The 14,708-nt window shown below is 36.7% G+C and overlaps 3 protein-coding genes across 7 annotated transcripts in view; 2 read left to right on the forward strand and 1 right to left on the reverse strand.

Annotated features, from left to right (window-relative positions):
• Positions 1-14,708, reverse strand: part of Pcdh15 (protocadherin related 15) — a 1,075,820-nt gene that overhangs the window by 528,975 nt on the left and 532,137 nt on the right. The window lies entirely within an intron of this gene.
• Positions 4,424-4,710, forward strand: LOC101616121 (40S ribosomal protein S28-like). The gene has a single exon (XM_045137144.1). The coding sequence runs from the start codon at positions 4,424-4,426 to the stop codon at positions 4,706-4,708; it is 285 nt and encodes a 94-aa protein (XP_044993079.1). The 3' UTR covers positions 4,709-4,710.
• Positions 5,282-14,708, forward strand: part of LOC101616741 (protein FAM136A-like) — a 152,105-nt gene continuing 142,678 nt past the window's right edge. The window contains exons 1-3 of the mRNA XM_045137750.1: positions 5,282-5,362; positions 6,082-6,144; positions 9,100-9,133. Of these exons, the coding sequence (XP_044993685.1) occupies positions 5,282-5,362; positions 6,082-6,144; positions 9,100-9,133 (178 nt within the window). The remainder of the gene's footprint in view (positions 5,363-6,081; positions 6,145-9,099; positions 9,134-14,708) is intronic.

Below are 14,708 nucleotides of genomic sequence, written 5' to 3' on the forward strand. Positions count from 1 at the left end.
TTATATTTTAGAATCTATCTGTATTTTGTTCCACTCAGCCTACTTGAATACTCCCATAGCAGGCAAGCTCAACCCCTAGGAACACCTTTGTAGATACTCTGAGAGTCTTAAGAGCCACACCTAACACCTTAAGCTCCTACCCTGAAGATATATAACATCAACTCAATTGATACAGCTAAGAATACCCAGCTACCTAGAAAATCCAAGCACTAACTTAATCCAAGATGCAAAAATATATACATTATACCACAAGAAACACTAAAAATCAAGACAATATAAATCCTAACACTTTAAGCTCCTACCCTGAAGATATATAATATCAGATCAATTGATACAGCTAAGAATACCCAGCTAGCTAGAAAATCCAAGCATTAACTTAATCTAAGATACAAAAATATATACATTATAACACAAGAAACACTAAAAATCAAGACAACATAAATCCACCAAAAAGTATTAATGCATCAGTAATGACCTCCAGTGAGAACGAGTTAGAGGAAATGCCTGAGAAAGATTTCAAAAGAATGATTGCAAATATGTTCAAAGAAGCCAAACAAGAAATCAAAGGAGTCAAAGAGGAAGTCAAAGGAATCAAAGAAGACACAGGACACCAATTTAATGAAATAAAGAAGTCAATATGAGACATAAACAAGGAAATAGAAATAATAAAGAAAAACCAGTCAGAATTAATAGCAACGAAGAATACAGTGAATGAAATAAAAAAAAATGTAGAAAATCTCACCAGTAGAATGGATGAAGGAGAGGACAGGATATCTAAGCTAGAAGACCAGGTGGCAGATCTAATACAGTCCAACAAAGAGAAAGACAAACTAATAGAAAAGTATGAGTGGGAATTTCAAGATATTCAGGACACAATGAAAAGATCAAATATAAGAATTCAGGGCATAGTAGAAGGAAAAGAATTTCACTCCAAAGGCATAGTAGGTGTCTTCAACAAAATCATAGAAGAAAACTTCCCCCAAATTGGGAAAGAGGTGCCAATGGAGATACAGGATTCCTTTAGAACACCAGCCAGACAAAACCTGGAAAGAATCTCTACTCGCCATATTATAATCAAACAATCAAACACACAATCCAAAGAAAAAATATTGAAAACAGAGAGAAAAACCAAGTTAAGTTACCTACAAAGGCAAGCCCATCAGGATTACAGCAGATTATGCAACCCAAACTTTAAAAGCCAGAAGGGAGTGGAGTGATGTATTCCAAATTCTGAAAGATAACAACTGTCAACCAAGGTTACTTTATCCTGCAAAGCTATCCATTCAAATAGATGGAGAAATAAGGACATGCCACGACAAAAGCAGGATAAAGGAGTATTTGAAGACAAAACCAGTTCTACAGAAAATACTTGAAAGAATCCTCCATGCTGAAGAAAAAGAAAAGCACACATATAAGGAACCTGTAAAAAACAAACAATATTCAAATACTAGTTAACACAAGAGAGCAAAGGTAGAACCAGAACTACAAAAAAATATGGCAAACATAAATACACACCTTTCAATAATAGCTCTTAATATCAAGGGCCTCAATGCCCCAACCATAAGACATAGGTTTGCAGACTAGGTTAAAAAGCAGGATCCTACAATTTGTTGTCTCCAAGAACCTCACCTTTCTACAAACGGTGGACATTATTTTATGGTAAAAGGTTTAAAAACGGCGGTTCAAGAAAATGGGCCTAGAAATAAAAGCAAGGGTTGCTATCCTAATATCTGACAAGGTAGACTTCAATCCAACATTAGTCAAGAAAGATAAGGAAGGTCACTTTATATTGATTAAGGGAACACTCCAACAGGAGGACATTACAATCCTAAACATATATGCACCTAACATGGGGCTCCCAAATTCATCAAACGAACGCTATTAGAACTAAGGTCACAGATAACACCAAACACAGTGATAGTGGGGGACTTCAACACCCCACTTTCATCAATTGACAAGTCATCCCGGAAAAAAATAAACAGAGAGGCATTTGGACTAAATGAGATCATAGAAGGAATGGACCTAAGAGATATATACAGGACATTTCATCCAAATGCTGCAGAATATACATTCTTTTCAGAAGCACATGGAACCTTCTCTAAAATAGACCATATATTAGGACACTAAGAAAATTTTAACAAATACAGGGAAATTGAAATAATTCCTTGCATTCTATCTGACCACAATGGAATCAAACTACAAATCAATAGCAAGAAAAACTATGGGTCATACACAAAATCATGGAAACTAAACAAAACACTACTAAATGATGAATGGGTCAATGAAGAAATCAAGAAGGAAATAAAAAAATTCATAGAGTCCAACGATAATGAAAACACAACTTACCAAAATCTCTGAGACACAATGAAGGCAGTCCTAAGAGGTAAATTTATAGCTTTAAGTGCCTATATTAAGAAATTAGAAAGGTCACAAGTAAACGACCTAATGCTTCACCTTAAAGCCTTGGAGAAAGAAGAACAAGGCAAACCAAAAATCAGTAGACAGGAAGAAATAATAAAGATTAGGCAGAAATTAATGAAATAGAAACAAACAAACAAAAAAACAGTCCAAAGAATCAATGAAACCAAGAATTGATTCTTTGAAAGGATAAACAAGATTAATAAACCCTCAGCAAATCTGACCAAAAGAAAGAGAGAAGAGACACAAATTAATAAAATTAGAGATGAAAAAGGTAACATTACAACAGACACCAGAGAAATTAAAAAAATCATAGGGATATAATATAAAAACATATACTCCACTAAGTATGAAAATCTGACAGAAATGGATGATTACCTTGATTTATATGCCCTACCTAAATTAAATCAAGATGAGATTAATAACTTAAATAGACCTGTAACAACTATGGAGATCAGAGGAGTTATCAAAAATCTCCCAACTAAAAAAAGTCCAGGCCCAGATGGATTCAATGTTGAATTTTACCAGACCTTTAGGGAAGAACTAACACCATTGCTTCTTAAACCTTTCCATAAAATAGAAAAAGAAGGAATCCTACCAAACTCTCTCACATGTAGATCCTAGCTACAGATGACTGGGCTTCTGTGTGAGAAGGAAAAAACTCAGTAGCAGAGGCCAGTAAGCTAGAAAAGAGATAGAAAGGGAAGGGAAAGGAAGGGGGGGTACTTAATAGGATGGTATTGTATATATGTAAGTAGATGAATAGATTAATTGGGGTGAAAATGCCCAAAATGAGGTCTGGGGAAGAGATTGAGTAAAGGAAAGGTGGACAGACAACTAATCAAAATCTAAGAGATTATAAATAAATCATATGGAATCCTCTGGTTTTGGACAATGGAACACTCAGCAGCCATAGATCATTGCTAGGAAATTTTCAGTGCTAGGGATGGGATACCTTCCAGTGAGTTGTTGGCCAGGGAGGACCCTGATGGCCCCAAAACATTATAGGCCATTGTCGAGGCCCTTGGCTTCCCACCAGGAATAGATGGAAAGACACTATTGCTGAAGTTTCCATATATTTGGGCTGCAAGGCCACTGAGAACTCTCACTGGAACTGAGCGGATAACCTCCTCCATGTAGACCAGGTGAGAGAAAGCTGGAAGAAGCCATTCTACATGCAGCTCAGTGGGAGAAAGAGAAATCACCAATGAAGATACTCATCAGTGGACACTGCAAACCTTATAATTGGCCAGCCAGGCCAAGTGAGCCAATGGGTGCAATAGTGGCACGTCTGTTATGGGGGAAACCAACAGCCCTCTTTGGGCTGGAGGCCTGCTCCATGGGAAGTGAATACATTTCTGATACTGAAAACTTAAAGCAGGGGTAGTCATGAGCCCTAGGGGTGTAACTTCAGCTGTTGTCTGGCCAAATGTATATACTATGCTTATCAAACTTCCCTGTAAGCACTTCTGTTAATGTTCACACCCTTATATTAATGATACTCTCACTTTTGGATGAGAATCTTCTCCTTTCAGATGGCAGTGACCTTGAGATGACTCAGAAGGTATCATGGTGATGGAAAGAAATGACTGCAGTGCTCAGTCCTGCAATATCTTTATCACACCTTCCAAGGCTCAGGGTCTAATGCGGAAGAGGAGGTGGAAAGAATGTAAGAGCCAAAGAATGTAAGAGCCAAAGGAAGGGCAGGATTCCATACAACATGCCCCCTTCAGACACAAAATGGCCTGGATACCCATGGCCTCACAGTGCCTGATACTACCTGCATAAGACCATCATAAGAGGAGGAAAAGATCAAGACATCAAAAGTAAAAGAGAGATGGAGAGAGGATATGATGGAGAGTGGAATTTCAAAGGGGTAAGTGGGGGGGGGACAGCGGGTATCACTATGGGGCATTTTTTATAATCATGGAAGTTGTTAATAAAAAAAAAAATTAAAGAGCTTTTTTTCTGCCAGATCGCTGCAGCACCCTGCCGCTCCGCCATCATGGACACAAGTCGCGTGCAGCCCATCAAGCTTGCCTGGGTTACCAAGGTGCTGGGCAGGACCGGCTCGCAGGGACAGTACACGCAGGTGTGTGTGGAATTTATGGATGACACAAGCCGCTCCATCATCCGCAATGTGAAAGGCCCTATGCGTGAAGGGGATGTGCTCACCCTTTTGGAATCAGAGAGAGAGGCTCGGAGATTGTGCAGAATATGTTGTGTCCTGGATCCACCATTTGGCCCTCAAGATGACCTGCAATGTCAAATAAAGTGTTTGTATTGTTAAAAAAAAAATTAAAATTTCTTTCTCTCTCCTATCAGCTTAGACATTTGCCATCATCTTAAGATTTTTGATAAACTAATGTATGAGGCTGAGCTTAATAAAGTCAAGGGTCATAAACATTTTTTGACCTGGGTAAAGTAAAAGGAAATTCAAATCTTACACTCACTAAAACAAATTTTTTTTCCATTTACTTTAGTTTACATAAATTTTACAGTGCATACGGGGAAATTAACTCATAAGCAATCAGGGTACTGAGTACATATTTGCATATACACAAGAAAAAAGAAGTACTATTATTTTTTAAGAAAATTCATAATTTTTCACACCCCATAAACCTGTTTTTTCATGTGGCCAAGAAATCCCTTCAGGCTATGTGAACCAGGAGTGTGCTTTGTTTTAATTTCAATTTTTTTTTTTAACAATACAAACGCTTTATTTTGACATTGCAGGTCATCTTGAGGGCCAAATGGTGGATCCAGGACACAACATATTCAGCACAATCTCTGAGCCTCTCTCTCTGACTCCAAAAGGGTGAGCACATCCCCTTCATGCATAGGGCCTTTCACATTGCGGATGATGGAGCGGCTTGTATCATCCATAAATTCCACATGCACCTGCGTGTACTGTCCCTGCGAGCCAGTCCTGCCCAGCACCTTGGTAACCCAGGCAAGCATCAAGCTGTAGAAAGAAGGCTTGCTTCTTGTCCCCTATTATGGGAGAAGGTGAAACCACCTAGTAGAAACAGATGTGTATATGCCAGGATGGCAGGCACATATTGTTGAATTTCTGCCAAATTGACTTTACCCCGGGTTGCCATTTCATTTGTTCTTTTGTGGCAGTCATGGATTCAAGCTGAATTACCCTGTCTTATCCCTGAAGTCCAAGACATACATTTGGAAAGGAAAGATCTTCCTTCCTTGATAATTGTAACCCTAAGAGCTTGATATTTACCTGCATGCATAGATTCTAACAAATGCCAATATATTAGGACACTAACAAAAGGGATCACAGAAAACACGTTGCTCTGGAGGTTATTTGCATCCTGGATTCAGCCATCTCTGAAGAAGTGTCAAAATATTAGTGTTGCATAAGCTTATTTGAGCTTCTTTACCTTCTCTTCCAAACAAAGGAGCCCTACCCAATAAATTATTAGGTAGACTATCAAAAGGATACAGTTTTAAAATGATATGTTTCTGATATAAATTAAGTTATCTGAAAATGGTTACACTGAAAATTATATTCTATATCCTCCCTGTATTTAATAGTTTATCTAATTTTGTAGTGTGTACATATACCAAACACTCAATTTTTAGCATTTCCTTATGTTAGTATGAACTTTCCTTTCATATATTACTGTGAGACCTTTTCTTCTTTAGAGGAAGGAAGCCAAGAGCTGTGTGAGAATACTCAATGAATTTCGAAGACAAGAAGCTTGGATGGTAACTGTGCAGAGGAAATCAAAATAGAAACTTAAACTGAATTTTTGGCTTGTGCCTTAAAATGCATCTTTTTATTTTATTTATTTTATAAGATTTTATTGGGCTGGAGGGATGGCTTAGTGGTTAAGGTGTTTGCATGCAAAGCCAAAGGACCTAAGTTTGATTCCCAAAGAACCCACATAAGCCAGATGCACAAGGGGGCACATGGCATCTGGAATTCATCTGCAGTGGCTGGAGACCCTGGTGTGCCCATTCTCTTTCTTTCTCTCTCTCTCTCTGTCCCTCTCTATCCCTCTTTTTCTGTCAAGTAAATAAACAAATAAAAAATATAAAAAAGATTTTATTTTTATTTATTTATTAGAGTCAAAGAGAAAGAGAGAGAGAAAGGGTAAGAATAGCATATCAGGGTTTCCATCCACTGCAAATGAACTCCAGACACAAGTGCCACCATGTGCAGATATCTGGCTTATGAAGGACCTGGAGAATCAAACCTGGGTCCTTAGGCTTTGCAGGCATGTGCCTTAACTGCTAAGCCATCTACCCAGCACCCTCACCATGTATAAGGATTCAATAAGGATTTTTAAAAATATTTTTTGCAATGTGGTAAACATTAGATTATGTACATTAAATCTTTTCTTGAGAGCACTGGTGTCCCTGGTTCTCTTATTACTTAGTTTGATTTTATTCTACCAAGGTTCCTGACCTGTTCCTGTGCTTTCTTTTATCCTTTCCTCCTCTAGGTCCACCTTCCTCTGGCCTCTCATTTTTTTGGCTCCCACTGTCTCTTATCTTCGTGGCTTGTGCCTCGGGCATCTCTTTCAGTGTGCACCATTCTTCCAGTTCTTCATTCCCTGTTCACATTCCTTCCCTCATCTTATAGCATACTACTTATCAGCATTAAAACAGAAAAAGAGAGAAACCACTTGGAATTATAAACAAGATTTTACCATCACTTTCTTTAAGATGATAAGTAGGTCATGAGATACTTGAAGCAAGTCACCGCAGACGTGCTCAACTTGAACACTGTCACATACCTCAATTTTCATTGCTCCAGGTTGCAAAAATGAGTAATTTTTAAATGTGCTTTAAATCCCACAACAAAGGAAAACACAATAGGAAAACAGAGATGAACAACTTTAATTGCAAATGAATAAATTTGGATTGTGTCAGAAGAAATGCAGTATTTAGAACAAAAATTAGACCTTTTGTAAAATATAAAGATCCTACAGAAACCTCCATTTGAGTGTTTTCTTTCAGTACTGTTTTCTGTCTCCTGTTATAAAAATCAACTTGTATGAATGCAGTCACATATTTTAACTCACACTATCTATTATCTGTTTTTAATCTATATGACCTCCCCACTTTAGTTTTACAAATGTAAAGACAATAACTATGAGCAGAGCAGAAATAGGATATTTTTGAATTTAGGCTTCATTTTTTTTAAGTAGCTGTGGATGAATAAATCTAAAAACTCTATGAACATTCATTTTTAAGCAATCATGATAATTATCCATGTAAAATTCTCCTCAGTTCTTTTTGGGGGGGGGTGAAATAATACATAAGGTTCTCCTAAGGAATTGATTTTTGCTTAGTTTCTCCTGTCTGCCTATACTTATTCACTTGGGGGCCAGGTTTGTTGTGTTACAAACATGGTTGTGTTACCATGTGAACCATTGATAACTATGCCCTGGACAGGGACAGCCTTGTCTAGAAAAGAGAAGGAAGATTTTCTCCTTGGCTCATGTTTCATGGCATAATCACATACATGAAACAAGGAAGAATAATTAGTTTTCACAGTACATAGAGCTTGCAAGACAACTACCTCTCGTGTTCTCATAGCATAACTTCTATTTACTGATTATGCTCAAAGTCAGGTGTTTTCCTCTGTATTTCAGGACACTTTTGAGCACATTCTAATAAACTGCTTGTAAACCTTCTTCATTATTTGTGAAGTAGAAATATGAATTTAATCCAAGGAATAATGCTTTATCTTCTCAAATTACTCTTTACATATCACCAGAGTAGATGGATGACTGTCAACATTTTTTTTGAAACAGGGTTTCATGTATCCCATATATGATAGGAAATGACGATGTGACTGAGGATGTCCTTAACATATGATTCTCCTGTCCCTGTCACCCAGGGCCTCTTACAAGCTAGGCAAACACCCTACCAACTGAGCTACATCCCAAGTGTCATATCTCTGTATTAGTTTTCCATGCTTGTTTTTAGAAATTCTGCTCACAGTTGCCTTTTTGAAAAACTTTTAAAACTGATGGGACCAACATTTGGAAAACAGAAAAAAATACATATTTTTTTCTTATCTTTAACCTCACTGATGTGGGAAAATCTCCTATCACTCTCCCCCTTGTACCTCACCTAATGTGTTAACATTTTGATAATGACTTGCAGGGCTGGAGGGATGGCTCAGCAGGTAAAGTGCTTGCTTGTGAAGCATAAGGATCCAGGCTTGATTACCCAGTACCCACATAAGCCAGATGCATGAGGTGGCACATGTGTCTGGAATACATTTACAGTGGCAGAGGCCCTGGAGTATTCATTCTCTCTCTCTCTCTCTCTCTCTCTCTCTCTCTCTCTCCCTCTCTCCCTCCCTCCCTCTTTCTCTCAAATAAATAAAATAATGACTGCAGCAGAAAGACTATTAAATATCTCATTAATATTAAGAATCAAGCAGAACTGTGAAGTATCCATACAATTACAAACTGCCACCTAAGCTTGTTCTGGGAATAGAAAAGTTTGATGATATTGGCATTCTTGATTCCTTTGTTACTGGACTTAGTAAGCCATCATGTGTGTTTATTTATCAAGGCTGAGGACATCATAAACAATTTCAGATGTTTAGCATTAAGTGTTGAATCTAGATGGTATAAAAGTGCAAAGTTAGGTGAACGTGATAATACAATTCTCATGTATTCATTATCTCTTTGTCAATAGTTCTTCACAGACAAAATGGATGTGCTGGGGAAAGGTGAGGAAGAGAATTTGCAATTATGAATGCCACAAAAGCACACATGACTTTTTGGACAGAAATTTAATGCACATCTAGTTCATAGAATATAATAAAGATTGACTTAAATATCTTTTAATTTTTAGAAAAGTGTAGGAGCATTTCGTGAGATGTCTTAATTTATGTGTTGCCTTGTAATGGATTCATCTGTATATTTGGCTTGCCTGTAAGCACTGGATAATGTTATTGCAAGTTCTTATACCCTAAACCTCTGCTTCTCTCAAAACAAAAACAAAACAAAACAGAATTTCTTTACAAAATCTCTAGCGAAGGACACTTAGGATTGATTCCAATAATTTTTCTAGCTTGGCTTAAGTTTGTGACATATTTACTACTCAGATTGATGAGTATAAAGAAAGACCTAGGTAATATGCTCATCTATCATGGGATGCAAAGAGGAATGTTTTAAATACCATGATATAGGGCTGTGGATATGGATCAGCGGTAGAGTACTTGTTTAGACTGAGGGACCTGAAGTTCAACACTCATATATAAATCTCACAAGGTATAAAGTCAAATACAAAAAGTGGCACCTGCATCTGGAGTGCCTTTGCAGTAGCTAAAGGCCCTGGTATGCCCATTCATTCTCTCTCTTTCTCTCCTTTTGTAACCTAATAAATATAAATTTAAAAAAACAATGTAAGTTTACATCATAGTTTTCTTATCTCTACCATAGCATCATAAATTCAGAAGCATATATACTCAAAATTGTGTGAGAAACAATATTATAAAAATTCTTATAGTATATTTTACTTAGATGTTAAGAATAAGATGTTACTAAGCTGTTAAGAATAAGATTGAGAGCCTCCGCGGTGACAGGAGGAAATGACCGCGGCTGAGAGAGGCGTGCGCGCTGCTGTCTGTTGGTGTGGAGATGGGGCCCCGATTGTAAACTCCAGGAAGAACAATGGCATCTGATTCCAGAGAGGGTAGTTCATGAAGCTTTTGATTCAGGAAGTGTTTGCTGGCTGATACATGGGTCACTGAGAAATCAAGGTGGAGCTGAGCTGGAAGCCTCCTCCCTGTTAACTAGCTGTCAGAATGCTGGAAAGAACTACACTGCACGCAGGCCTATGGGCGAGGGAAGCCATCAACAGTGATAAATAGCAGTGGACATTGCAAGCCTTAAGATTGGCCACCTAGGCCAAAAAGTGCAATGGTGGCATATCTTTTATGGGAGAAGTCAACTGTTCTCTGATTGGACTGGAGGCCTGCTCCATGGGAGGGAATACATGCTTGGGACTGAAAACCTAGTCAAAAGCCTATGGCTGGGAGATCATAAGGGGGAAGAAGTGACTTCTGTTGTATGGAGTTATATATATAATACCCACCAAACTGCCCTCTCAGAACTTTTTTATGTTTATGATTACGCCCATATGTTAATGCTACTCTCACTTTTGGTTAGAGAAGCTTCTCTTTTCAGAGGACAGTAACCACTGAGGTGACTCAAAAGTCATTGTAGTGCTGAGAGGAAGTGACAGAGGAGTGCTCAGCTCTGAAGCATCTCTGTCATGCCCTCCATGGCTCAGGGTCCATTGCGGAAGAGGTGGCCAAAAGAATGCCAGAGCCCAAGGAAGGGGAGGAGTGCTTACAGTGCACTCTTCCAGACACCAAATGGCCTCACAGTGCCTGATACCACCTATAGAAGACCTTCTTTATGTGAGAAGAAAAATGATGTCAAAATAAAAGAGAGACTACAAAGAAGAAGGGGTTCAGTGAAGGGTACATTTGGGAGGGAGATGGGGTGATGGATGGAAATTATCATGGTTTATTGTCTCTACTTATGGAAGCTGTCAATAGAAAGTTAAAAAAAAAAACTGTCCAGAGACTTGCACAGAAATATCTGGACTGTTGGTTAAAATGAAGGTTCCTGGGGCCTTACTCATGATCTGCCAAATCAGAAACTATGGGGATCTTTTTATGTATGTATTTGGAGTATCTTCAATAGAAATGTGCTCCACATACACACATACAAGGTTTGATTTTCTGCTTTTAGGTTTTTCTCCCACAATTACTTAGAAAGCTGATGTTTTCAGATTGTGTAATTGCCTTGAGTTCATAGTACCATAGTATTCGGGTTTTCTGAACAGTTAACTATTTCAGAACACTTCGTCATTGCCACTTTCCTCTTACTTCCAGGCAGTTCCCTCTACCTTAGTGACTTTCATAAAGATTTGTGGGGATAAGTAAACCTGGCTTTTTCTGATAAAAGAATGTTTAATGTCAAAAAAAGAATAAGATTGAAAAATCATGTTTTACAAAAGGTAATATATAAATAATTTTGAGAACAATAATCTCTGGAGATATTATAAAACATTTCCTTCTCCCATTGACACCGCTTCAAATGAGAATTTTTTCGAGGCTGGGTTAAATATTGTGATAAGCAGAGTAGTACTTTGAAAGAAAATGTAGGTGAAAATATCTCAAGTAGTAGCCATTAAATATGAGCATAATAAAAGTTTTAATGGTAAAGTTTTGATATTTGAAATTTTTATGGTGTGGCTAGTGGATCACTGAGAAAAATCATAGAAAACATTAAGAAAATTCTTATGTTTCTCAAACCAAGCTCATAATGTTGAGATTTTAGCTATAGACTTATGTTTGTCTTATTTTCAAAAAAATAATACAATCAAACCAATTTATTTTTGATTATTTATTCAGAAAAGTCAAACGATTGCCCTTAGCATAAACATTTATGTAAAGTGTAAGTGTTATATAGCATGCATATTTGAAATTATAAGCCATAAGATCCAATGTGCTTCTAATGGGAAAAAATAGTTCTCAGTTGCATTCACACATTTGCAATGATACAAAATATCTTTTCCAAATGCATACTTTATACTGATGTGTGCCAAATTTCTTGTTATCTGAAGACAATCTCTCTCTTTTTTTGCTCTATGCCTTTAAAGTGTTAGCTATGCTATGTCTGAAGTTGATTCAATCAACTTGCACTTATCTTTGGCTACTTGTCATGATTAAATATTCAACTAAGATACCTGCTGCAGACCATATGTGAGGAAATGTCATTTTATCTGTCTCTAAGGGGAATAGTATGTCTCACTTGAAGATGGGCCCCTCTGTCTCTTTGTAAAAGCAGGAGCCTACCAGGTGTTTGGCACAGAAAAACACAAAGAATAATGCTAGAGTAAAACTATAGGGCTTTGTTATCTAGCCTTTGAAATATGCCAATTCATTGTAACAGGTGGTCAGCACTGAGGTCCCTATGTTTATATACAAGGCTAGGATATGATTCATATATTGTTGCTTAAATTCCATGAGACACAAAACAGATGCAAGGGAGTTTCAATATTCAATATGGGTAGAATCTGATACCAGCTATACCACCTTGCAATTTTCCCCTTCTCAAAATAACACAATTAGGTCACTAACAACAGAAAAGACCTCAGGGAATAGACATGGCATTGAATGACATTTAATTTGAAATATTACTGCATAAGTTTGATGCATTTTCTAATTGATAAGGCAAAACTGCAAACTCCCTGTGAAATATTATAAACACAGTTTATATTTCTATTATATATATATTCTCCAAACATGTTTTGTAAAAAATGTTTTTCTCAGAAGTATTTCTGTCTTTAATGAGGATAAATCTTGAAAAGACAGCCTTATTTAGTTATGACAGTTTTTCCAGCCATGTTAAGAATGACCAAATATCAAAATGAACCAAATTATGAGATGAACAAATGGGCAAAATCCTACACCATCTACTATGTACTTGAAGTTGACGATTGTGATGAAATCATATATTTAATCATGTTGAGGAGAGGATGGCCACACTTGTTTCAACTCTCTTCTCTAATAATGCACATCAATTTGTGCTGTCTCAGGTAATAAGATATCACACTGACCACCTGGATAGTATTAATTTTATGTTGCCAGTATATTGGCTATAATTCTAGAATGTTCTTTGCAAAAAGGAATTTAACAGATAAAATATACAAGGACCAAAGTAAAAGTCTATTGACAAATAATATAGAAAGACAACTCTGCGATATCAAGAAAGCTGGATTGTAAACTCTGAGGAAGGGATGATCATGCTGATTTTGAATGTGTGAATGATGTATGTGTGTTCATGTGTGTTAGTGTGGACACATGTGAGGAGGTCAGCTCCTTGCCTTCCACCTTGTTTGAAGCAGTCTTTCAATGCTTACTGCTGTAGTCTCCAGGTTAGCTGGCCCATGAGCTTCAGAGCAATTGTTCTGTCTCTCAGCATAGGTGTAGCATGATTATAGACAGTGGCTTTTGGGTCTCTGAATTCCATTAGTTAGAATTGTACATTCACCTACCAAGTTCCAGGCCCCAGGGAATGGCATTTAATTTCTTTACTGCTATGGTCTTAGTCACCTGAATCTTTTCTTTAGCAACAGTAACTACTCAGTGGTTTTTATTTAAAAAATATTTAAAATCTTATAAATACCACTTGTACTAGAAAACTAAATCATAATTTATGCTTTTCTCAGTAGGCATCGTTTTGCAAATATTAACCTATGTGATTTCTACCTCCAAGTAAGAAGGTCTGACTTACTTAAAATGGAAGCTCAGGTATGTCAAGTTACCAAGAGCCATGCTGACTTCAAGGGAAAACTACCTTCTTATAGGACAGGATATAGTCCTCCACAAATATGTGATACAAAAGAAGCTGGTTTATGGAATTATAAAAATCCCATAAATGAGTGCCTTATGTTTACATTAAGATTGTAAGAAACATGGGCCATCAATTTTAGAATTGTCAATTATATACCAAATATTCTATGTTTTGTTAACTGAACAGCAATACCAAATCATTATTTTTCATCTGATTGTCAGTATTTAGCCTTTTGTATGAAATATAGGTTTATGTATGCTGCATAATTTCTAAATAAAAACAGCCATACAATATATCTAGAACAGGAGAAAGTGAGTAATATACTCAATGTTTAAGGTGTAAAATTATGTAAGGGGGGGAATTAAAAAGAAAGGGACTAGTATGTAGAGGTAAAGAGGATAAGGAAAGTAAGAGTGAGAGACAGAGAAATGATGGTTTCAACTTCAAAACACTTAATTCTATGAAAAAATTATTCTTCTACACTAAAATTTCAAGATTATACTAAATAACAATCTTACCAATTGATCATGCCTTAATCTATTTCATAGTAATTATAGATTATTATGATAATTAACATCTTGTGAGGCAGAATGTTAAATATAAATTTTTAGTCATCAGGTCAGTGTGATTAATAATGGTGACATTATTGATTAAGAAAGAAAGAGTCCCTTTCTACAAATGAATCACATGGTACACTTCTTATACATTACTCATCCATTGAGTCACAAGTTAAGGAAAACAGTTTGTTTTTATTTTTTGAAAGCATTCATGAATATTTTATTTTGAAAATGTAAGTGCCATATTTTCTCAATATTCCAGGAGATTCTATAATGAACTCCAGTTTTATCTGTTAAAGTATATTGTTATAACAATTCTTCTTTCTCAGGATCATAAAGTGTGTTTCCAGTTATATGAAACACTCACAAAACT

Source organism: Jaculus jaculus, chromosome 18 (genome assembly GCF_020740685.1).
Source record: "Jaculus jaculus isolate mJacJac1 chromosome 18, mJacJac1.mat.Y.cur, whole genome shotgun sequence".
NCBI classification, from domain to species: Eukaryota; Metazoa; Chordata; class Mammalia; order Rodentia; family Dipodidae; genus Jaculus; species Jaculus jaculus.

Excerpts from the sequence above, each read along its gene's own strand:
- LOC101616121 (XM_045137144.1), top strand. The coding sequence starts at position 4,424 with ATGGACACAAGTCGCGTGCAGCCCATCAAGCTTGCCTGGGTTACCAAG.